The sequence below is a fragment of the Meriones unguiculatus genome, chromosome 10 (assembly GCF_030254825.1).
Source record: "Meriones unguiculatus strain TT.TT164.6M chromosome 10, Bangor_MerUng_6.1, whole genome shotgun sequence".
In the NCBI taxonomy this organism is placed as follows: domain Eukaryota; kingdom Metazoa; phylum Chordata; class Mammalia; order Rodentia; family Muridae; genus Meriones; species Meriones unguiculatus.
Window position 1 is genome coordinate 33139608 of NC_083358.1, and position 23604 is coordinate 33163211.

The 23604-nt window shown below is 47.9% G+C and overlaps 2 protein-coding genes across 9 annotated transcripts in view; one reads left to right on the plus strand and one right to left on the minus strand.

Annotated features, from left to right (window-relative positions):
* Ciapin1 (cytokine induced apoptosis inhibitor 1) overlaps window positions 1-7564 on the plus strand; it is a 13473-nt gene extending 5909 nt beyond the window's left edge. For 7 of the 8 annotated variants that reach the window (XM_021654972.2, XM_021654971.2, XM_021654973.2 and 4 more), the window contains 6 exons: window positions 170-246; window positions 907-1072; window positions 3032-3105; window positions 4573-4688; window positions 5944-6022; window positions 6555-7194. In XM_021654972.2, coding sequence (XP_021510647.1) covers window positions 170-246; window positions 907-1072; window positions 3032-3105; window positions 4573-4688; window positions 5944-6022; window positions 6555-6665 — 623 coding nt within the window. In that variant the 3' untranslated portion in view covers window positions 6666-7194. Of the gene's footprint in view, window positions 1-169; window positions 247-906; window positions 1073-3031; window positions 3106-4572; window positions 4689-5943; window positions 6023-6554 lie in introns of all 8 variants that reach the window. The other variant, XM_060392178.1, reaches the window with a different exon arrangement.
* A 9845-nt stretch (window positions 7565-17409) lies between these two features.
* Window positions 17410-19373, minus strand: Ccl17 (C-C motif chemokine ligand 17). Its single transcript, XM_021654966.2, has 3 exons — window positions 19068-19373; window positions 18219-18336; window positions 17410-17685 (listed from the first exon to the last, which is right to left on the minus strand). Exons 1-3 carry the CDS (start codon window positions 19135-19137, stop codon window positions 17592-17594), a joined length of 282 nt encoding a protein of 93 aa, XP_021510641.1. The 5' UTR covers window positions 19138-19373; the 3' UTR covers window positions 17410-17591.
* Window positions 19374-23604: the final 4231 nt, after the last annotated feature.

Genomic DNA, 23604 nt, shown 5'->3' on the forward strand with positions numbered 1-23604 from the left:
GGAATGATTAAAAGATTTTTCATGTCAAAATGCTATTACTAAATTATATGTACATTAAACAAAGTAAGTTTTTCCTGTTTGAGATCCTGATGATGCAAATAGGTTAGAATTTTTCTAGTTTTTCCCAACTTCTACATATGGAGCCATTAATAGGGGTTTTCCTTAACAGTTAACAATGACAAATTGAAGACGGCCTCTAAGCTGTGTTCAGCCCTGACTCTTTCTGGCCTTGTGGAAATAAAAGAGGTAGGTGTGTAGATAGCCTTCCTTGTTAGGTATGTAAGCCTTGGATGACCAAACCTACAGTGTTTGTCAGTATAGCAGGGGCAAGTGAGGTGATAGGTACTGTACAGAACTAAGAAGTAACTTGAAACTTGCTGCCTGAGAGATGGATTCTAGATACCTTGAAAAAGGAGCCCTTGGGAGCAGATCCCTTCTGAAGACTCTAGGTAGCTCGGACTTGTCTTCCTAGAGCTGTTTAACAGTGGTGGCTGTGCTGCAGGGATAGTGGGGCTTTGCTGCTTCTGTCCATCTCAGTCTGTACAACTCTCAGGCCTGGATGCAGTACTGTCATTTAGACCTTTTGGTAGAGTCAAGACTAAGGATGGGGCATGTGCACTTACGACAGTTAAGTAGAGATGTTCAAGTTGAGCAGAGGCATTTATAGTTCTCTATTCTCCAAAAATTAAAATTTAAAACATTAGTATTTCTTTCGTTTGAAAGAGGTGTTGTTCTGTGATAGGTGTTACTGTTAGTTTCTGATTTTTTTATGTGATTCAGGGCCTTAAATTCTTTTTTGAGACAGAGACTCACTGTTGGATGTTGCCCAAACTGGCCACATGGCTAGCTTGGCAAAACAGTGAATAGAGAAGAGTGAACTGATACATGGGATATCTTCAATTGCAGTTGCAGCGGGAATCCTTAAGCCCCGAGGAGGTACAGTCTGTCCAGGAGCACCTGGGCTACCACAGTGACAGCCTGCTCTCCTTGCATGTCACTGGCAAGAAGCCAAACTTTGAAGTGGGCTCTTCTAGCCAGCTAACGCTTCTCACCAACAAGAAGTCATCTTCAGGTAACCCTAGGGGGCTTCCTTCTGTGTGTGTGGGCCTGACCAAAACACTCTAGATCAGTCCTTCCATTTCTGTCATTTGCCAAGGGCAGGATGCTTTCTGTGCTCTTAACTTGGACGTATTAATACCCAAACCTGAAGCAAACAGATATTTCCTAAAGCAGCCCCTTCTGTGCTAGGGAGCACTGAGACCACCTCATTTGGAGGCCTGAGTCACTTGTTTGATTGATGAAGTCTCTCAGGAGGGTAGGTTTATCCTCGGAGACCTCACAATGGTGACAATGGTGGACAGCACTCTTGTTCAGTTTCCAGGCTTTTTCTTTCTTTCTTTCTCTTCTCTCCCCTTCCTTCTCCTTTTCGACCCTCTATTTTTTTATTTTTTTATTTATTTATTTTGAGGCAGGGTTCTTTGTGTATCCCTGGCTGTCCTGGAACTCACTCTGTAGACCAGGCTGGCCTACAACTCACTCAGAGATCTGCCTGCCTTTGCCTCCTGAGTGCTGGGATTAAAAGCATATGCCACTGCTGCCTGGCTCCACAGCTTTATGCTTGTAAAGTCACAGACTTATTTGTAAAGATTCCTTGCTATCTTTATAACTCATAAAACATGATTTGTGCATGTTTTATATATTTCAGAGTTTTTAAAATTAATTTTTATATGTACAACAGCCATTTTTAAAAATTTATTTATCCATTTTACATCTCAGTCATGAGCCCTTACAGCAGCCATTTTTAATATGCCTTTTTAAATTAACAGTTTGATACACAACACATTCATACAGAAAAATGGTTTTCATTGTGACATTTTTTTATACATCTTTGTACCTTGCTCCTGTTTGTTCCTTCACTACCATCCTCTGTAGCTGTTATTTCAATGTTTTTCTCAGAGCTGTAATCACAGGACTTTGTTGGTCTGATTTTGATGGAACACCCTACAGGATTCATCCTGTTTAAATGCTTAAAAACAAAATCTGTGTTTCTTTTGCTCAAAAATTGTGTGCATGTTTGTGTGCATGCACATTTCGCTCATTCCTCATCCTGCCTATTACTGTTGTCTCATTTCTCAGTTGTGTCTAGGCTGTGAGGAATGCTGAATTTAACAGATGTCTGTGGTATGCCCATACTGCACTCTTTGGCTGTCTAGACTTAATCTTTATGAAGTACTTTGACCTCAGTGCATGCTCCTCACTCTTCTGCCCTCTTGAATGGCAGGAATCACAGGCCTGTGTTCTCAAACCTGGCCACAGGAACCACTTGGACCATTGATTTCATGCTTCTGTGACAGCTTAGCTGAGCAATTGATCTTGTGGGTGTTCTGAGCATCCAGCTGTGGCAGTGGTGGTCCTGGTGGTGTGCTTACCCGAAAGGCCTCACTGAGGATTTCCCCCTCTCAAGCCCCAGCCCTGAGGCTCATAGATTCTTTCTGGTCCTCACCTAGGTGGAAAGTGTTCTATCACTGACTGTTACCTGGCCACCAGCAGCACTAGAGTCTGTTTTCTTCTGTAATAGGCTTAAGTAAGGCAAAATCTTAGCTATTTATGGAAGTTGTTGATACTTCTCTCATTTGATTTTCTAGATAGCTACAGTTGGCAGGGGGAGTGCTACAACCCATGTTATAGGAATATGAGCTCAGGTAAAGAGAAAAGGCAGCATGGAGAGAGGGTTGTAGCCTCATAAAACAGACCCACAGCTATAAAACTAGGGTGGCCTTCTCCTCCCAAGGTTCTTAGCGTGGTTAGGTGAGATGTTGGAAGCACTGGTGGAGGACCTACCTTAAAGAAGTATGTAATGAATGCAGACTTCTATAACTGCGTGAAGGCTGTGCCTTCAGTTCCTAGCGGAGCTGAGTGCCCAGCCTGCCCTCCCCACTCAGTCTGTCCAGTCGCTCTCTGCTAGTCTTCACAGGTACTGGTTCTTGCTTGTTTGCTTTTGACTATTTAAAAAGTTCTTTTTCTTCTTCAGTGAAGCCTGTTGTGGATCCTGATGCTGCCAAGCTCTGGACCCTCTCAGCCAATGACATGGAGGATGACAGCGTGGTGAGTTGGCCCTAGAGTCACTTGACTGCCCTTACCCCCCAGGTCTTGGATGAAGTGTGAGCAGCTATAGCAAAAAGTGACCTTAAGGTTGTTTTGTTTTTGTTTTAATTTCATATGTATGAGTGTCTGTCTGTCTGTCTGTCTGTATACATGTGCACTATATGCACGCCTGGCACCCACAGGCCAAAAGAGGGTGCTGGATCCCCTGGAACTGGAATTGAGTTACAGGTAGTTGTTAGCTGCTGTTGTGGGTTCTTGGAACCAAACCCGTGTCCTCTGCAAGAATAGCATGTGCTTTTTAAAGTATCTCTTTTTCCTGTAGATTTTCTTGTTTTTCCTTTACGTGAAATAGTAAAGATTCTTGTAGACATAAAAACTAGGAAAGAATGTGGAAGTTATTTTATGGCCTCTGTCTAGGCAAGTCATTGAATGCTCACTATTCTTAAACTTGGTGTTTGCACCTTTGATCTGCCCTATCGTTAAGAAAATTATTGGGAGGCAACTCAGAATCTGAGCTCTACATCAGTGCAGCATACAGAGCAAATTCCAAGATAGCTAGGGCTACACAACAAAACCTTGTCTTGAAAAAAACAGAAAGAATTTGTTTTGTTTTTACACCTTTACTATTGCAGCGAGAGTGATGAGTAAACTGTGCCATCAAAATATTGTTCATGTTCTCTGAACTTAATAGACATGACTGTCTACACATTTACAAAAATATATATGTATAATTATTTGCTTTTTTTTCCTCTGGAATTTTATAGACAGTGTTTTACTTCCTGTGATTTTATTTTATTCCCACGACTATGGGAATAAATACAGTATATATGGGATAAATGCAGTATGTATGGGATAAATGCAGTATGTATGGGATAAATGCAGTATGTATGGGATAAATGCAGTATGTATGGGATAAATGCAGTATGTATGGGATAAATGCAGTATGTATGGGATAAATGCAGTATGTATGGGATAAATGCAGTATGTATGGGATAAATGCAGTATGTATGGGATAAATGCAGTATGTATGGGATAAATGCAGTATGTATGGGATAAATGCAGTATGTATGGGATAAATGCAGTATGTATGGGATAAATGCAGTATGTATGGGATAAATGCAGTATGTATGGGATAAATGCAGTATGTATGGGATAAATGCAGTATGTATGGGATAAATGCAGTATGTATGGGATAAATGCAGTATGTATGGGATAAATGCAGTACTTCTCTTCATAGCACCTGCTCCCACACTCCCTGTGAACACACACATATTCTCTATATGGTACCAGCCAGTTTGGCCTCGTGCAGTCTCCCATGGACCACTGGCCTCTTCGGCCCGTGGCCTAGTTCACAGTGAAGTTGCTTGTACTTTACACTGTATGTGCTTGCACTCACAGTCTGTGATTACCTCAGCTTTTCTTCAGAGGGACCATGATTGTGTTGCTAATTTTTTGATCACACTCCAGGATCTCATTGACTCAGATGAACTGCTAGATCCAGAAGATTTGAAGAAGCCAGATCCAGCCTCCCTGAAGGCTCCTTCATGTGGGGAAGGGAAAAAGAGGAAGGCCTGTAAGAACTGGTAAGTGCTGGGTGAGCAGGTGTGTTCTTTTGGATGCTTCTCCAGTTGTCAAGTCATCTCTCTGTGCCTTATTCTCTTGAAAATGGTTTTCCTGTGAGATGTGAGGCAAATAGAAGAATAAACTAAAGAGGTAAACCTTAAAGAATAGCAAAGACCCACACACTATAGTCTATATTAAGAAATGGAAGTATCCTGGCTGGGCATCCCAGTACTCTGGAAGCAGAAGCAGGCAGATCTCTCTGAGTTGGAGGCTAGCCTGGTCTACATAGAGAGTTCCAGCATGCAGGAGTGAGGCAGGGTTATAAGTTCAAAACCAGCTTGCACTATATAAAAAGACTGTCTCAAAAACTGTAAAATAAAAACAAGCTGGTCATATAACTGAGCAGTTAGCTGGATTTATTTGTTCCCTTATATTGAAGGGAACTCAGGCAGATGTTGGGGGTGGGGAGGTTCCAGATTCTGGAGCCCTGTCTTCAGCTGGGGTTGGGTTGCTGAGAGTAAATCTTCCTATGTGTGCTATCAGCCTTTGGCACACAGGTGTCAAGAGGTGGCAGGTAGTTTATCTGTTAAGCTGATTCTCTTTCTGTTCCCACAGTGTATTGCTGTTGTTTTTGTAGTATTGGTGTGGATTTGAGAGAAAGTGAAATTTTAGGTTCCTCTGTCATTACGTTCTAAAGTGGAAGCCTTGCATTGCTATTTTTTTAATTGTATTTGTTTTGTTTTTTGAAATAGGGTCACAGTATAGTTTAGGCTCACCATACTTGGAGTTCTTTTTTGTCTGCCTTCCCAGTGCTTGCTGGGGTTTCAGGCCTGTACCACCATGTGAAGTCCTCATCAGTCTTTAGGTATTTCAGTTTCCCAACATTTACAAATGAGAGGATTTCAAGTTAAAAATCCAGATTCTATTCTGGATTTTATTTTATTGTATTTTTATTTTTGTATGTTTGTGGTGCTGGAGATACACATACAAGGCCAGTGCTCTCCCACTGAGCTGCATTTCAGCTCCTTCTGTGCTTGAATTTGGAAAATGTGACAGCACTGCATCTGCTTCTTGCAGAAGTCAGCAGCATGGCTCTCTGTCCCTCTCCATTCTGCTGTGTTCCTCAGCAGCCTCACCCCTAGCCTGCTTCTTCCACAGCATTTAACTTGACACTTGGTAAGAATGGAGAGGTCTTAAGTGTGTGTTATGCTGTGAGGGATTGGAAGCTCCTGGGGGGTGGCAAGTCTCATTCATCAGCCATTGGTTTCCCCCTAGCACCTGCGGGCTTGCAGAAGAACTGGAAAAAGAGAAGTCAAAGGAACAGAGTGCTCAGCCCAAGTCAGCCTGTGGAAATGTACGTGCCTTCACCTCACACACCGTCAACACTAGCCAGCTCCTGGTACTCTAAACTGGACACAGACTAGCTGAACTTAAGGAATTTCTCATCAAGTATTCTTACAGTGGGCCACTGTGAGGCCATGTATGTAGCTGTACTGAGAAGAGGTTGTCCTGAGAGGGCATCAGCATTTTCATGCCCAAGATGAGGGGTAGCTATCATCTTTTATTTTCTTAGCTGTTGGTTTCTGTCTTGGTGTGGGAGTGCAGTTTACTCAGCCATTTGACTGACCTTGCTGTGGTTCTGTAACAGAGGCTGTCTTGAGCCCCTTTCTGATGGGCTCTGTCTCCTGCTGACAGGGCTCTCCATGTAGCTCAGGCAGGCTGTAAACCTGCCACAGCCTCCCAAGCACGGTGATGACAGGAGTGTATCACCTCTCCTGGCTGGAACTCTTACTGACTGGCTTTTCATAAAACAGACCTGTGGGTATACTGAGGTGCCCTTTCCTTTGAGCTTTAGCCCGTCTATGTGATTGTTGTTCTCTCCACAGTGCTACCTGGGTGATGCCTTCCGCTGCGCCAACTGCCCCTACCTTGGGATGCCAGCCTTCAAACCTGGAGAACAGGTGCTCCTGAGCACTAGCAATCTCCAGGATGCCTAGGAGGAAGCCCAAGCATGCACACCTCCTTCTCCAGCCAACTCCTGCCCCTCAGCTCCCGCCACTGCCTCCTCCCACCTCTGGGTTCAATCACTCTGAAAACATTCGCAGGAAGAGGCTTGTAGCAGAGTGAAGCTGCTGTTGTGCAGTGGGGTGTGGTGCTGCTATGAAGACCAAGGTATGAGGGGATCTGCCTCTTAACAGTGTTAGGAGAAGAGGGTATACCCTAAGGAACTCTGCTCCTGGTGTTACAGTGCTGATCTTCTCTACCTTGGGTCTAGACATCCTTGAATACTCATGCTGTATAAGCTCCAGGCTCCACTCAGTGATGGTAAACTGATTCTCCTCAGTTTACAATTCTTGGAGCCATGGGTCAGCTGTCAAAGGGCCTCAGGGTCACCAAAGAAGTCACTCCCCCAGTTGCTGTGATCCATCTCTGCCTTTCTCACCTTGCTCCATTGTGCTGTAGTGTGTATCTGTGTCCTGTTGTCATTTCTGTTAAATAGGTATTAAACTTTCATGTTTCTATGTTTCTTTTATTGTCTCTGTGGGTGTGTGTGCGCGTGTGCATGCATGTGTTCATATGTCTGTATTTGTGTCTATGGCAGGGGAGTGGAGGGACTGCGGGGGTGAGGACCTGTCAGTTCTCCACATTCAACTTGAACTATGAAACTTGTTTTTGAAGAAGTTGATGTCACACAGGAGTGGGGCCAGAGCTGCCTTTATAGATTAGGACCTGCCCCCATCTGTAGGAGAGTCCAGGTTGAGGAGAGTGCGGTGCAGGCTGGTGTCAGAGCAGGAGACCCGTTCAGTCTCCCTGCTGCCTGTGCATACACCTGTAATCCATCACACCTGATCTTTCCTGTTTTAAATAAAAGTATCCACTGTTACCTCTCCTTGAAGCTTGCTTCTGCTTCTGCTGGTCTGTGCTGCTGAAGTTTAGTTATGGGTGTGATGAAAAGCTCCTGTGAGAAGCAGAATTTCCACTGACCCCAGTGACCCATTCCTTTCATTCCCTCCCCTCCAATTACAGCAAGACCTGAAAGCCATTGAGGTTTCTCTTCTGGGCCTGAGTGAAGAAGCTGTGATGAAATGAAAGGATTTTTGCAGATGGACTCCCAGCCCCTGCAGGACTTGAAGTTAATCACATGGGAGACTATCCTGAGTGATCCTTTACTCTGTTGATCCTTTAAAAGAACTAGAAAACAAAGGGTTTGTCTTGATACCCTTGCAGAAGTTATTGCAAGGTTTTGAGAGGGACACAGTATGCCCCAGTGCATGGCACCAAGAAAGTGGGCTACAGCCCTGCAACTACAAGGAGCTGGGTTCAGCCAGCACTGTCATAGCTTGGAAGAGGAAGAGTTTCAAATGAACACAGTCTGTGCCTGAGGTAATGGCTGGGATCCGTGGATAGAGCCTGTGCACAAGGCTTTGTTTTTGGTTCCCAGTACCAAAACCAAAAAAGGTTTTCTCAGGCCAGAGCAATTGACTGAAAAGCCAAGGTAATTAGTGGGTGGGTGGCTGACTGTAATTTGTCACACAGCAGCAAAAACTAACAGCCCCAGATGGGTTTAGGTTCAGCGCTGACCAACTGGCCCAGCTATGGACCTATTGTTGATTTCTTCTGCAGCAGTTGCCAAGGTGAGGTACAAACATTTTGGCCTCTGGGTTAGGAGCTCCTAAGCCAGAGCTTCCTTGGCTTAGTAAATTCCACACATCCTCCAGACGTCTTGTTGATTCCCAGCTATGACTGGCAAAAAGGACAATGATTCACTTGGCATGAATAATAGGGCTCTGGGGCAGTCTCTCTATCTCTTTCCACAAGGGCCAGAGGGAAGGCCATCAGGTCCTAGGATAGTGGAGAGAACCCTTGCCCAGAGCACATGGAGACCTCAGTCTGGCTACAGCTGGGTGTTGAGGAATTGGAGTGGTGGGGGCACAGGTGTTCTCTGGCTGCCGTCTTGCTTCTGTGACATCAGCCTAAAGGGAAGTTTCAGCTGTTACAGTATATAGTATAGAATCAAAAAACAGTGTGACTGTCACTGAATTTATCCTAAGTTTACATGAATACATCTGTGGGATTGGGGAGCCTTTTGGTTTGGTTTGGTTTGGTTTTTTTTTTGTAAATGTAATGATTTTGTGTGTGTGTGTGTGTTTTATGTGTGTACAGGCAGGTATGCCATGGTGCTCATGTTAGGGTCAGAGGATAACTTACAAGGGCTGGTTCTTTCACCATGTAGGTCCCAGGGATCAAACTCAAGTAATTGGGCTTGGCAGCCATTACCCTGCCCACTGAGCCATCTCACTGGCCCTTGTTTTGTTTTGAGAATGGGTTACATGTAGGCCAGTCTGTCCTCCATCTCTCTCCCCTCTTCCTCGTGTTTCCCTGTCTGAAACAAAGTCTGGGTACCCTAGCCTGAATCATACTGTGTAGTTCTAACTAGCCTGGAGCTCACAGCTTCCCAAATACTGCCATCATGTCACCTGACTTTAAAAAAAATTTTTTTCCATTTTATGTGTATGTCTGCATGTATGTCTGTACAGTAGGTTTGTGCAGTGCCCATGGAGGCCAGAAGAGGGTGTCAGATCCCCTGGGGTTGTAGTTACAGTTGTGAGCCACTATGTGGGTGCTGGGAATCAAACCCAGGTTCTGCAGAAGCAGCTATGTTCTCTTAGCCACTGATGATTCCTCCAGCACCCTGGAGTCTTCACTCTAAGGACTTTGGCTTAGAATTGTATTGAGACATCAAGTCTCCCCTCGTTCTGAAGTCACTCAGTTGGTATAGGCAGCAGAGACAAGCCGCATTTTCCCTGGCTTTGGTGGCAGCTGGCATGTAAGGGGCAAAAGGGGGCTTAGAGCTGAAGTGTGAGGGGAGGGAGGGAGGCAGGCTGGGAAGATGGAGGTTCTCGGGCATTGCAGATGCTCCTGGTTGAGAGGAGTCTTCAGGGAAGCCTAGCATTGCTTGAAGCTGATAGTTCTTTGATGAAGGAGGCAGTGTTGCTTCACCCAGTGTTTGGGAAGGCCAAGCAGAAACACTACCAGATAAGGGTGGAGGTGTGGGCAGGTGGGAACACAGCAAGAGTTGTTTGAACAGTTCAACACTGGCTGTACATTAGAATCACTGGGCAAAAATAAAAATCAACCTGTGCCTGGATTTTATTTACAAAGACCAGTTAAATCAGAAGCTTCTGGAGTGGACCGAGGGCATCCGTGCTTTGTGAGGCTCTCCCAGATGACTCTAAAGTGCATTCTGTGCTAGAGAAAATCATTCTCTAGCAGTGGAAAACAATCAAACACTCAAGCCAGGCATTGCAGTACACACCTATAATCCTAGCACTCTGGACACTGAGGCTGGAAGATGGAAAGTTTGAAGCTAGCCTGGGCAAAAGTTCTGCATCAGGCTAGGTTACATGATGAAACTAATTCTAAAAAGTTCCAGGCAGCTATATTCAAAGAGCAAGAACATAGGGTAGAATCAGGTAACCATTTGAGAGATTGGAGGAGTGAGTTATGGGGCCACATCATGGGGCTTACAGCAGAAGGGCTGAGCTGTAGCTGTGGATATGGAAGACCTAGTTGCTAGAGGGATATGTATCTCTGTACACAGGAGAGAGATGGAGTGAAAGGAAAAATAAAGGACACACAAACATACATATCTTGAGTACATGTGACAAAGAAGTTCCAGGAAACTGGTGACATACCTGGGACCAGAGTGTGTTCTGGGATGAAAATGAGATAGAGAAGTAGATTTTGAGGGCATCGAAAAATGGTTGGTTGGTTGGGGACTAGGTCTCATACAGTAGCCTAGGATGGCCTAGAATTTATCCTTGTAGCTCAGGCTAACCTCATCCTAGTGCCTCAGCCTCCTGAGTGAATACATGAATACATCTGTGGGATGTATACAGCTGGCATGAGGCTGGGCCTCCACATCCACTGGCAAGGTGGGAATTCAGCCCAGGCCTCCTTTAGACATGCTTGGCACACATAGCTGCTGAGCTGCAGCCCCAGGCACTGATGATTCTTTAAGCTGGGTGGGAGGTGTCAGTCTTTTTGATCTATGTGCCTTATACATACATGTATTTTGTAATTTAGGATACTTCGTTTATGAAACTAAGGAATTGTATACCCTAGGCCACTAGGCCAGAACAAAGTCCTGCTGACATGAACCTTCAGGAATATTGCATATGCAGAATGGCATAGCAGATATATATATATATATATATATATATATATATATATTTACATATATATGTAAAAAATACCCAAATTACATAGATCGGAACATCACATGTAGTGACACACACATACACACAAACATACATGTTCACACCATCTTAGGAGTTACCTACAATTAAAAACATTTTTTTGAGGTTTATGTGTTTGGGTGTTTTTCCAGCATCTATGTAATATCTATGTAATACTTTGTGTATGCACTATCCCTAGAGGCCAGAAGAGGGCCTAGATCTCCTGGAACTAGACTTAAATGGTTGCTAGTGGCCATGTAGGTGCTGGGAATGGAAACCATGTCTCTGGAAGAGCTGCTAGTGCTCTTAACGCTGAGCTATCTCTCCAACCTAAAAATGTAAAAAGGCTCAGGAAACCAATAAGAGCTATGGAGAAGTAAGCAATAAAAGCCCAAAATGAAATGGAAAGAAATGAAAAATAGGAAAAACTCAAAATTCCAAAATAATTACTTAGAAATGCAATTCAAGAATTATCCAGAAATTAAGATATAGGTCTGGAGAAATGGCTCAGAAGTTAAGAACTTGCTGCTTTCCCTGAGGACTTGAGTTCAGTTCCCAGCACCCAAGTCAAGTGGCTCATAACTGTATATCCAAGTCCAGGGAATCTGACACTTTCTGGCCTCTTGACATACACACAAACTGACACACACACAAAATCTTCAAAGAATAATGTCAAATACAAAAAAGGGAGAGGGAAAAAAGCTGGGTATGGTGGTGAATGACTTTAATAACAGCACTCGGAAGCCAGAGGCAGGTGAATCTCGGAGTTCTAGGCCAGCCAGGAATATATGGAGAGATTCTAAACAAACAAAAAGCCAATCTATCGATTTTTTTCAGATTTACTTATTTTTATGTGTATTGATGTGTATAGACTGCATATATGTCTGTGTGAGGGTACCAGATCCCATAGAACTGAAGACAGTTGTGAGCTGCCATGTGGGTGCTGGGAATTGAACCCAGGTCCTCTGTAAGAGCAGCCAGTACTCTTAACCACTGAGCTGTTTCTCCAGCCCCTACAGATTTTTTTTTTTTAAGGTAATGAAAATAATAGTGGTTTTTTTCCTGGAACCCTGCACATAGTGTGCTACGCATTGTCGAGGAGACCTTGTCAATTCTCAACCATTAACCTTGAAGGAGTGGCGTGACCAAGTGTTCACCCGTGTAATCCTGGCAGGCAGGAGGCTGATGCAGGACTGAGTTCAGAGTGAGCCTGGACTGCATAGGAGATTCTCCTACCTCAAAACCCACCACCACCCAAACCCCAACGGGACACTGAAAATGAGTGACGTAACTGAGTCTGGAGAGGTCTCTTGTGCTTGTAGCCTTACCCTCTCTTTGCTGTCTTGCCACAGTGACATATGTAGAGAGGGGGCAGGGTGCTCTCTACTCCAGGGAGGGAAGCTGCCTCTTGGCCCTCGGACTTCTGGCTTCATTTGCTGTGCTGCTTTCTAGTGGCCTGCCTGATGGGCTGCAGCCCGCCATCCAGCATAAATGAGTTCTGCAGACACCATGACATCCAGAAACCACACTGAGGTTCAGTGTGGACGGATAAGCAAGTGTGCACATGCATCATGACTGAGCCCATAGAAGTCTTAGTGTAGTCTGGGCTGCCCTCAGACATGCAGTCTTCCTAACTTCAGCATGCCAGCAGCTCTCACTTCTTGACAAAGTTCTGGTTCCTTTACTTGCCTGCGTATTTTATCCCTGCAGTCGCTGTGTGGGCTTTGAAAAAAGGAACTTCCTGTTGCTGTGATAAAAGCACAAAACAGCCTGGAAGAAAGAGGATTTATTTGGCCTACCTATCTCAAACCATAGTCTGCCATGGAGAGAAACCAAGGCAGAAGCTGAAACAGGCCATAGAAGAATGCTTACAGCCTCACACTGATGGCTTGCTCAGCCTTCTGCAGCCTGGGACCTTCTGCCCAAGGGTAGCACTGCACACATCAGGCTGGACTTTCCCACATCAGCCGTTAGTCAAAATGCCCTATAAGCCGCCCTGTAGGCATTTTCTCAGATAACTCCAGCTTGTGTCAAGTTGACAAAACAACCAACCAATACAGGTGGGGAATGACCACATCATGGCAATGGGACCTCAAGGCCACAGCAGGGTTTCTGCGTGAGAGGCAGAAAAGCAGCGACTTAACTGAGTCCACCCTCAATAGATCCATGGAGACCTAAGTTGGTTGTTGGTGGAGAAGTGTGAGGGAAGGGAAGCCAATGTGTGAGAGCCCACAGCCAGGCAGGCTGTGGCAGACTGGAGGCAGGAGAGGGGTAGAGCAGGCTGAGGGAAGGTGGCAAGGAAAAGGAGCCCCTCGCCGGAGTCTGGCTGAAGGCTTTGCCCAACTGAGAGTCCAGAATTTCAGCAGGGCTACAAAACTTACCACAAAAACTGCCTACATAGAGATAATGCAAATAAGGACATTAAAGTAGCTGTGAGTCGTGCTGAAGGCCTGAGTGTGTGTGACCTTTAAACTCAAGCAGGTTTACAACTGGCAAAGGAGTAACTTCTTTGAGAATCTCAAACACAACTGTGGGGTTTGTTTCGTTTTTTTTTTGTTGTTGTTGTTGTTTTGTAGTTAAAACATTTCTTACTTTCCTTGTGACCTACGATAGTAAGGATTTCTTTAATCCTTGGGGTCTATGGCTCTATCTCCTCAGTAGTCCTTTCCACTGCCCTGGAAAAACCACCCTATGGTCTCATTTTAAAATTTTCCTCGATGAACATGGTGGCACATGCCTTTAACACTCCAGAGGCAGAGGCAAGTAGATCTCTTGAGTTCTAGGCCAGCCAGGGCTACACAGTAAGAGCCAATCTAGAAAGAGAGGGAGAGAAGTGGAGGGGAAGAACCCTAGAAACCCCTTGAGGGTTTGGCTTCAGAAGTCTCCAGAGCAGTGTCTGCGTGGCTCTTGCTCACTCTGGAGGTGCACATACCACATCTTGAGATGCCTTCTGCCCATTCCCCAAGTGCCTTTCCTCCTTAATGCCCATGCTTAAGTCTATGTTACAATACTTCTAAAATTTTATTTTATCTGTATGGGTGTTTCATCTGCATATATGTCTGTGTACCATGTGCATGGATGGCACCTTTGGAAAGCCGGAAGAAGGCATCCTATCCCCTGGGACTGGAGTTACAGACAGCTGTGAGTGGCCACGTAGGTGTTGGGAATCAAACTATGGTCCCGAGGAAGAGCACCAAGGGCTGACCGCCAAGCCACTTCTTAGCAGATACCAAATCTGCTTCATACTGACTTGTCCTGAAAGTTTTTTTGGGTGGAAAAAAGTTAAGAACCCCAACGGAGGTCTTCAGAAAAATTTGAGCCTGGTGGTGCCTTTGAATCCTAGCTCTTGAGAGGCAGAGGCAGGCGGATCTTTGAGTTCAAAGCCAGCTTGATCTACAGAGCAAGTTCCAGGATGGCCAGGGCTACACACAGAAACCCTGTCTTGAAAAACCAAAAAGATGTGAGCTCTTACACATTTCATTAGTCATTGTGTTTTTATCAGAGCAGTAAAAAAGTAAGACCCAGGGGTTCTCAGAATGTTTCCAGGCTGCTCTTGGGTACAAGTAATCCTGCTTCTGTCTACCAAGTAGCTGGAATTAGAGGTATGCTGCAATGCCTAGTGGCTGTTTTGTTTTGGAGAAAGGCTCTCATACACTCCAGGCTATCCTCACACTTACTATGTTACAGAAGCTGACCTTGAACTCCTGGTCCTCTTGCCTCTACCTCACAGGTGTTGGGAGCCAGCATGCCTAGTTTATAATTTGTTTTTAGAAACAGGGTTTCTCTGTGTAGCCCTGGCTGTCCTAGAACTCACTCTGTAGACCAGGCTGCCTCAAACTTACAGAAATCCGCCTGCCTCTGCCTTCCAAATGCTGGGATTAAAGGTGAGCACCCCCACCTCCCAGCTTATAATAATTTTTAAAAAGTCACAAAAGTTGGATCACAGATAGATAAACACCAGTTGGCATTTGTGGCCTTGTGATAAGTGAATGTCAAAAAGACAATTATGGGTGAAGGAAATGGAAGCCTGGGTACTTCCTGCCCAGTAGTCTTAGAGTTTGTCCAACCCAAGCTCCTTCTGGTGTTGGTGGCCCTGCAAGTTTTTGCAATCCCCCACCGCCATCTGATAACTCTGGTAGTGTATTTCATAATTTCCTGACTTAAGATCCCCCAGGGAATCACCTGACAAGCTACAGACACCCCTGTTAATGGTCTTTCGTAGCTTCAATAGCTGAGGCTAGAGTCTGCGCCCCATCAGTCTTGGAACTCTAGTATCAATGCTAGCGCGCCCCTTGTGGGCAGTTGGAGAACTGCCCAATTTCAATTTGTGTATTTTGGATGCTTCAAGCCCCAGTGTTTTAGGTATACTCTGGAAATTTATTTCCCCATAGGTGTGCCTTTTGGAATTTGTCCAGCCATTGTTGACAAGATATATTAGCAAATGTCCATTATATAAGTATTTACTGAGTTAGCTGACCCAAGTTATCAGAGACTATAAACTTACTGGGAGACATCTAAGCTCCCTAAGTGTCAGGTGACATTTGGCCAAGATTAGGCTTGTGTATGTTGGGATGGAGGTTTCCTACAAAACTAGGAAGACCATGTTGGTCTCCTGGTAATGGTATTTGCACCAAGCCCCTAAAAGAAACTATTTCAGAAGTGGGCCGGGGAGGCACTTCAAGACAAAAGGCTCTGCCTAGCTTCCCACCTCGCTGTCCACCCACCTTTCCATGCCATCCTTCTCTCATTAAGCATGAGTCTTCAAGCCGCGGTTCATCAAAGCACCCCCAGGAAAGAGCTGGCACACTCACCTTACACCCTCCTCCTCCCTACCACTCGGGCTCAGAACCCTGCCATTTGTTGTCACTTGTGGCCCCACACTTTCCTCTCCCAATGGACTTGAAACAACCCTTCTACTCTCTCCAGGGCCCACAGGAAACCTCCCACTTCTCACAGGTCTCTGCTTCTCTGAGTTTACCCAAAGGGTATCTCTGGAAGACTTCAACAGCTAAGACAGCTGAGCACACTCCGAGGGCGCCATGGTTCCGGAATGCAGGGTGCAGGCCTTCAGGCCCCAGCCCTTGCTTTTCCTCCTTTAACAGGAGCTCCCCTCTCCCTCCCCACTATTCATCCTTTCTCTAGGCCCTGCAATCGGAGGCTTTTTCCTTCACAGAGACTCAGCCAAAGCTGCCTCAGGACTCAGAATCTTAAGCAGCTGTTGGAGTGACGCCCCTGGTCCTCAGGGAAGAGAAGCCTCCTTCGGTAGAAGGAATCCTGGGTTCACAGAGGTGCCAGTTGAGGCCCACCAGCCTTCTGTTTGTTAATCTGTTGGTCTTATTTCTACCCCTACCAGGACACTTGGCATTTGTTCTGCAAGGCAAAAACTGGCCACAAGGTGGCAGCAACAGGATAAAAATCTTCCCCAGAAAAACAACACTGCAGCTCAGACTACCTCCAGCCTGGCAGAGTGCGGGGAAGAGGCAGACCCTTGCCTGTGCTGCAGCCTGAGCTGGAAAGAGAGGCATGCTGGGTGGGCAAAGATGACCTGCAATACCAAGACCCTAACTCCCACAGCCTTCAGCTGTGGCTCCAGCTCTGAGCTAGGCTTGGAGAGAGGGGCCTCATAGATTTTGTGCCGATCCTTCAGTGGCTCACGGTGGTCCCAGAGTGCCCAGAGAGCCCCCAGTGGAATGGTAGAGCCAGGTCTACAAGCACACACAGGCGTGGTTTGGTGAACCAGCAACACCAGAGGCCTGCGGCAAGGCAGCCCCTATTGGGAGGAGCCCAAGGCCCGTGAGGTTGGCAGCAGAGGACTGTTCCACATGTACAGAGGTGACTGAGGAAGAATTGTGGCTCAGGGACCAGCTGGAGCCTGGGGGCAGAAGGAGGCCAGGGAGGCTTAGGTGACGGCTCTTCTGAACAGCCAGAGGGACCCGGGTCTCCATAAAGCCAGCTTAGCTAAGTTGCCTGTGGAGAGGCAGCCGAAGCATGGGAAGGGGGTGGTTGACAGTTTCCCAGAGCCAGACAGGTTGCAGTGAGGGGACTCAGAAATGGAGGCGAGACAGGGCCTACAGGAAGAAGGACAAATGCAGAAGGGTCTGAACATATTTGCGGTGGAGTCCGATGCAGGAAGGATGACCTCGACTTCATGTGGGGCAATGATAGGGGCTGGTCTTGGGGTGACTGGGAGACTTGGGGTGCAGAGAAGACAGCCCCTCCTTGGGACTCCTTCGGACACTTTCCCCAAGTACGGAGGGAGGAAGGGCACTTGTGAAGATCCTGCTGTGCTCCTTGCCCACCTCTGCCCTGTCCTTCCCCCATGTCTCCCAGGTTCCACCTGTCACTTGTATGGGGCCATGTCTCCCTCTCAGCCTCAGTTAGCCCTGGCAAGCAGGACCTGGGCAGAGCAGGACCAGCTGTCCAGTGTGATCGGCCAAAGCAGAAGGAGCTCTGCACTGTGGGGACAGAACACACTGACCCAGACTGAAGGAGAAGAGCTTTAATCAGTGTTTGTGTTTGTGTGTGCGTGCGTGCACCTGTAGCTTGAGTCCATAAAAGGGGGGACAGGGACTCCCACTGTGCAGCTTCTCTTGGGCTCTCCAGGCCTCCACCAGACACAGGTTGGGATCATGGGCACCAATACTGAAGTCCTCAAATGCTCCAGGCTGAGAGGTTGATGACAGGCTACTGCCTTAGGTTCCTCAAGTACCTGATGGCCTTCTTCACATGCTTGTCTTTGGGGTCTGAACATATGAGCCTGTCCTGGACTGTTACAAACCTACACAGGGGAAAGCAATGGGTGTGAGGACAGCAAGGCCTTGCAGAGCTCCGCAGCCAGCCACCCCTGCATTGACCTGGACGCTGAGGTCCCTGGGCAAGAAGTGGATGAAGTCGCACATGTCACTAGCGACTCTTCCCTGCTGGGGTCCTGACTCCATCCTAGTTTCCCTGGGGCCGGGCTGCAGGACTTTATGCCTGGTCCCTCAGGGCAGCTCCAGCCCGACAAGCAGAAGTGACACAAGGAGCCCTGGGCTGTGTTATCCTCTATTCAGCTCAGACTCAGAGGGGGAGGGGACTGCATTGCTGCCTACTGGCTCTGCTACCCGGAATGTCCTATTCATCTTGGGGCCTCCCTTTGACAATAAATAAATAAATGACGAGGATGAACCCCTGTCATCTGTGAGCTGGCCCAGGGGAAGAAGCTGTGTTCTTCCCTCTTTCCTGGCGGCCTGCCTGGGTACTCCAAGGCCCTCCCACTTACCACTCTGGGTCCCAGGTATAGGTTTGGGATGGGGGCGGGGAGAAACTCACACGATGGCGTCCCTGGGGCACTCGGCTGAGGTCCTGTACCATGCCACCAGCCTCCGGAGGGGAATGGCCCCCTTGAAGTACTCCAGGCAGCACTCTCGGCCTACATTGGTGGCTCGAGCTAGAAGAGCAATAGGAAGCAGGTGTCCTGAGGGTCTGGACAGATGCCCGAGGACCCGTGGAGCGCCCCCATGTGTGCCTGCGCGCACCTACGGGTGATAGCTTCGTGTACCTCTCTTTGAATTCTGTTTGTTCCTGGTGTGTATGTAACCATGGAGGCAGGGTGTCTGTGAGTGTGTGTGAGTGTGTGTGTGCTCTCCTTGTGCCTGCATGTTTGCATGTTCATCTGTGTGTGTCTGCATGTGCAGCTGTCTGTATCTAGGGACCTTATTTCAACTCCCCTTCGAAACTAAATATAAAAATCTCTTTTCATACATTCTTGGAACCAATTCTCCATCTTTATGCTGTTCCCTGAGGACACGTGAAGCCCATTAATGAAACAAATGGCAGCAATTCTGAGAACCGGTCATCCTGCGTCAGAAGCCCACAGTCCAGGCCACTATGTCCTAACATCTCAGGATGAGATGTGCTGCTCGTGGTGTCACCAGGCAGGTGTCCAGGTCAGGTGTCCAACACCGTCAACACCACCCCCACCATCCCAGCTCCATCATTCTTCCCCCAGAGCTCTTACCGCCAGCCCTCGTGACCTCCCTAAGAACAGACAGGGCACTAGTCACACAGCTAGTGTTTCTGCTGTGGTCTGTGTGTGGCTGAGGGGCTCCACCCCTGCCCTGCCCTGTCTGTGCCCAGCTCCTCCACCCCTGCCCTGCCCTGTCTGTGCCCAGCTCTTACCAGCGCTGGCGTGCTGCAGGGAAGTCCCCAGAAGCAGGGCAGCAAGGAGCAGCATCTGAAGTGACATCATGGTGCCAGAAGCCTAGGTGAAGATCTTCCTGGGTGCTCTGCTTGTCTTGGTGGTCAGCTTTGAAGTGACCTATTTAACCTCTTTGGAGGGCCATTCCACGCCTCCTGTCCCCTCCTTTAATCCTTCCAGACCAGAGAAATTCAAAGAATTTGAGATAATTCAGGAGAAGTCCTGCTTGGGAATGTTTGTGGCTTTCCAGAGAAAGGACACTCAGAACATAGGTGGGAGTCTGTGTGTCTGGGGCCATGACAATGACATACTTCTCTTTTCAAGGGGAAACATTTCTTGGTTCCTCTATTAGCAGGACCCAGGGCCTCAGGCTCAACCCATTTCATGCCCTATCCTGGTGCTGGTGAACTTCCTTCATACCAGGTGCCCTGTGGAGGGAAAGTGGAGGGCCAAACAGCTCAGGGACTGTGTCAGTCAGGGCTCTGTGGTCCAGAAGAGCCGCATGAGGCTGAGCAGGCTAGAGGGCTTTTCTGTAGACCTAGCTCTACCCTGAGGAAACCAGAGGCTCACATGAGGCTGAGAGATTGTCCTCATCCGTCCCCAGGCTGGCCCTGACCCCGGGAGGCTAAGGCCAGTGGGGTCTTTAATCACTGTGTATTTACATATGTGCTTTAGTGGGTTGGAAAGCCCAGTTCCCAGCAAAGGGGCCCCTCACCTCCACTATGAGTGGAACAAATAGAGTGAGAGGCAGGGATGCCCACCTCCATAGTTGCAGCATGGCAGAGGCTGCCCTGGAAGCCTGATTGGCATTTCCAGGCCCCAAGCACACTTCTCAAAAACCTATGTGGAACTTTCAGCATAGCCCAAGACTGTCATACCAGTGCCCAGAAAAGAATCTCAGGACTAGTCACTAGGAACCAAAGTCAGGGTTTATTGAGAAAAAAGAACAGGCCTAGTGGCTTAGTTAAGCCTGGCATCCCAGCTACTGGGGAGGGTAAGACAGGGAGGTCTCAAGTTCGAGGCCAGCCTCAGCTACCAGAGTTCATGGATGTTAGTGAGACATTATCACAAAATAAAAGGCAAGGTCACTACTTTGCTGTGTAACCCAGGGCATCTCATGGATGAGGCATGTGCCAGCATGCCCAGTTTGGGTGTTTTGTTTCGTTTCACTCTTTAAATTTTTATGTATTTTATATATTTATTACATTTATGTGTGGGGGTATTTTTGCATGTATGTGCGAGCAGGCCCTCCACCAACTGAGCCACATCCCAGCTCCACCCAGTGATTTGTGTTAGAACTCTTGGCTCTTAGCCTGTGAGAAACATAGACCCAGGATGAGGGGACCCTTTCCCTTCCCATTTCTCCATTTGCTTTCTGCCCCGCCGCAAGATCACAGCATCACTGAAAATTTGAAAATATGCTCAGTCTCCCAGACTAAAAGGCCTTCCCTGGTCAAAGCTCTCCCCGCCCCCATCCTCAAACTACCCCCCCGGGTGTGCAGTGTTCTGGCAGTCAGGGGGGTGGAGGCCTGTAGGTGCCTGGGCTCTCATTCTGACACTGGAGTTCCGGACCTGGCTTCTCACTGCCCACAAGTGACCAGAGGCAGTTTGCAATAACACCCTATCCACCCCCATCCCAATCCAATGCCCTCAGGTCTGGTCCTATGTTTGTCTTTGAACTGTCACCACATTTTCACTAGAAGTGATGGTTAGGGCCCAGTGATGGTGGCACATACCTGTGATCCCAGCGCTAGGGAGGCAGAGGCTGTCAGATCTCTGTGAGTTGGAGGACAGACTGGTCTACAGAGTGAGTTCCAGGACAGCGAGGAGTACGTGGAGAAACCCTGTCTTTGGCAGGGGTGGGATGGGGAGAGGGAGTGATGGTAAGAATGGCAGCCATTTTTTATTGAGACCAGACTCCTGAGAACAGTGGATAAGCCCATCAGCCCCTGGGACACTCTTGAGATGGAGAAAGTCCAAGCATCCTTCCTCCCCTGCAGGAGGCTGGCTGCTGCAGGTCCTGAAGCCTGGGCTTTCCCCTGCTTTGGTAAAACTTCCTTGTGGGCAAGATCCCCACTGCTTCACTGTGTGACCTAGGGCATCTTACGAACACTGTCTGGACCTCAATTTCATCCCCTGTAGAGGGAAGTCCAGACAGTTCCCGGGAACCTACTTAAGATGGTAGATCTCACAAAGATGGTGTCTGCCTGGATGGGCCTCATCCTACCAATTCTGTGCTTTCCTTGGAGTCCCACAGCTGCCAGATTTTCTGCCCTTCCTACAGCCACAGCTGAGTAGGCTCTCCGCCTTTAGTTTGTCAGGCTGGGCCCCTGCTCCCCGGGCCAGGCTTCCAGTGCTTCAGAGAGGATGGCAGGGGAGGGTGGACGACCCTATGGCCACAGAGACAAGTGTCTATGCCTAGCCGTGTCCCAGTTAAGGATGGGCTGAGAACCAGGAGGCAGGAGGCTCTAGCCTGCGGGCAGGAGCCCTGTGCTTGAGGAAGAGGTGGGAGGGAGCTGTCTGCTGATCTGCTCCTTCCGTGGTGTCTCTTAACCTCACTGTGCCCCACCCCCGCCTTCTCCTGCTCACTGGGACCCTCTTTCCAGTGGTTCCTGCCCAGCCTCTTGTGGCAGAGGCCAGCACATGCTGCTCCGTGCTTGAGCACAGTAATGGGTGATTGTGCTGCAATGAACAACTGTCGCCGGGGACAGCCTGAGAACTGATTCAGAAACTCCCCGTGTGGGTTTCAAGGGCTCTGTTTGACTGGACACTCAGATCTTTTTTCTCCAGAAAGACCCAAATCCCCCGTCCTTCTAGGGAAGCAGCCAGGAAGCAGGAACAGGAGGCTCAGAACGGGCTATCTCTTGACTTGAGGCTGGCAGGGCAGCAGAGCCAGTTGCCTAGGTGTGCCCTCAGGTCCATGCAGCTCACACATCCTCTGCTTTTGGGGAGATCCCCTAGGAAGTGGGGAGGGAGCTACAGATGAGATAGGCTGTGTAAAAGGAGGTGACAATTTGCAGGTCTCTGCAGGTAGAATTCCTACCTACCCAGAGCAGCGGGAAGGGACATTCATACCCAGGACATGGAATAGACAGAGGTAGAGAAGGGAGCACATGCACTGGGGGACTAGCTCGGAACCCCAGAGGGAAACAACCCAATCACCAAGCCAGAACTGTCCAGCCTGACACTCCTTGGATGATGAAGGCGGGACAAGGAGGAAGAGGTGAAAATAGGGCCAGGCTACAGTCTAGTGCTAATGGGGAAGCATCTTGAAGGGACATTTGTGAGGGGCTTTCCTCACCAGGGATTAAACACACCCTACCTAGTCCATTATCCCAGCAATGAAGTGGATTCCCTGGGGACCTTCCAAATGGAATGCTCTAGAATCTCTGGCCATGGCAGGGCCAGACCCCTCCAACTAAAGGCAGCCAGACTCATGACCTAGCCCAGACTCTGGCTCAGTCTCCTACCCCCACCTCTGACCTCCTGCTTCAAGGGAGTACTTGGGGGAAAACCAGCTAGACCCTAGCTGCTAGAGGCATGGGAACCCCTCTCTACTTTGACCAGAAGGAGCTGGACCGGTGGGACTCTGGGTCGTTGATCCTGAAAGGTATGAGATGTCCCTGTTTCTATCCTAGACTCTTCCTAGACTTGGATCCTAAGGTTTGAGGTAGAAGCAGGATGCCCTAGGTCACAGAGCAGGTAGCTGGGCTGGAAGCGCTTCATCACCTTCAATGGTTTGTGATACTTGTCATCCAGCAGGAGCGAAAGGGTAGCTCAGAAATGTCATCCCAGGGCTTTGTCTAGTGGGCCCTCAATTTTAACACCCAGCAACTTTTTCCCACATCATGGAAGGAAGGCTAGTCCCTGCTCCCCAATACCTTCAGTACAGTCACCTCCCCTCTACTTCCCAGCCTCAGCCTTCCCTACAGCTGCCACCTCTCCCTGCTGGACTTTCATTTTACCAACACCCAGGGCTGCCCCCCCGCCCCCGTTCAAAGCATCTGTGTCCACCTCTCCCTCTTCCTGCCATTCTAGTCTTCTTGATCACAGCTGGTCTTTCACCGACAAACTATTGTGTGTTCAGAGGTCACTATTATGCCTGCCTTCACATTGCACTGTATGCTGTGTCACACCTAAAAGACCGTGGAATCCACAAACAAACAAACAAACAAACAAACAAACAAACCAACCAGGGCCCCATAACACCCAGAGAACATAACAGGTGCTCAATAAAATGCATCCGCTAAGGAATGGAAGAGGTGTGTGGGTGGGTGGATGGGTGAATGGCCAATGAGTGGATGGGTGGCCGTGCGGATGAGTGGGTGTGCGGGTGGATTGAAAGGCATATAGGTACATGCGTGCACACATGCATGGCCACTTAGCAGTTTCTGAGCCACAGGCGTGTTCATGCTCGGCTCCTTCATTTCAGAATGATTATTTGTTCATTTTACTTTAATATCTATTTTCCTGTGTGGTGCAGGCTGTCTTGAACTCATAAACCTCTAGCCTTAGCTT

What these genes read in the sequence shown, in the direction of transcription:
- Ccl17 (XM_021654966.2), bottom strand. Translation starts at nt 19,137, where the DNA reads ATGATGTCACTTCAGATGCTGCTCCTTGCTGCCCTGCTTCTGGGGACT. An exon ending in CCTGCAGCACGCCAGCGCTG is followed by an intron (nt 18,337 to 19,067) that starts GTAAGAGCTGGG and finishes TTGCTCTTCTAG; the next exon opens with CTCGAGCCACCAATGTAGGC. An exon ending in TGCCCCAGGGACGCCATCGT is followed by an intron (nt 17,686 to 18,218) that starts GTGAGTTTCTCC and finishes TCCCCTGTGTAG; the next exon opens with GTTTGTAACAGTCCAGGACA.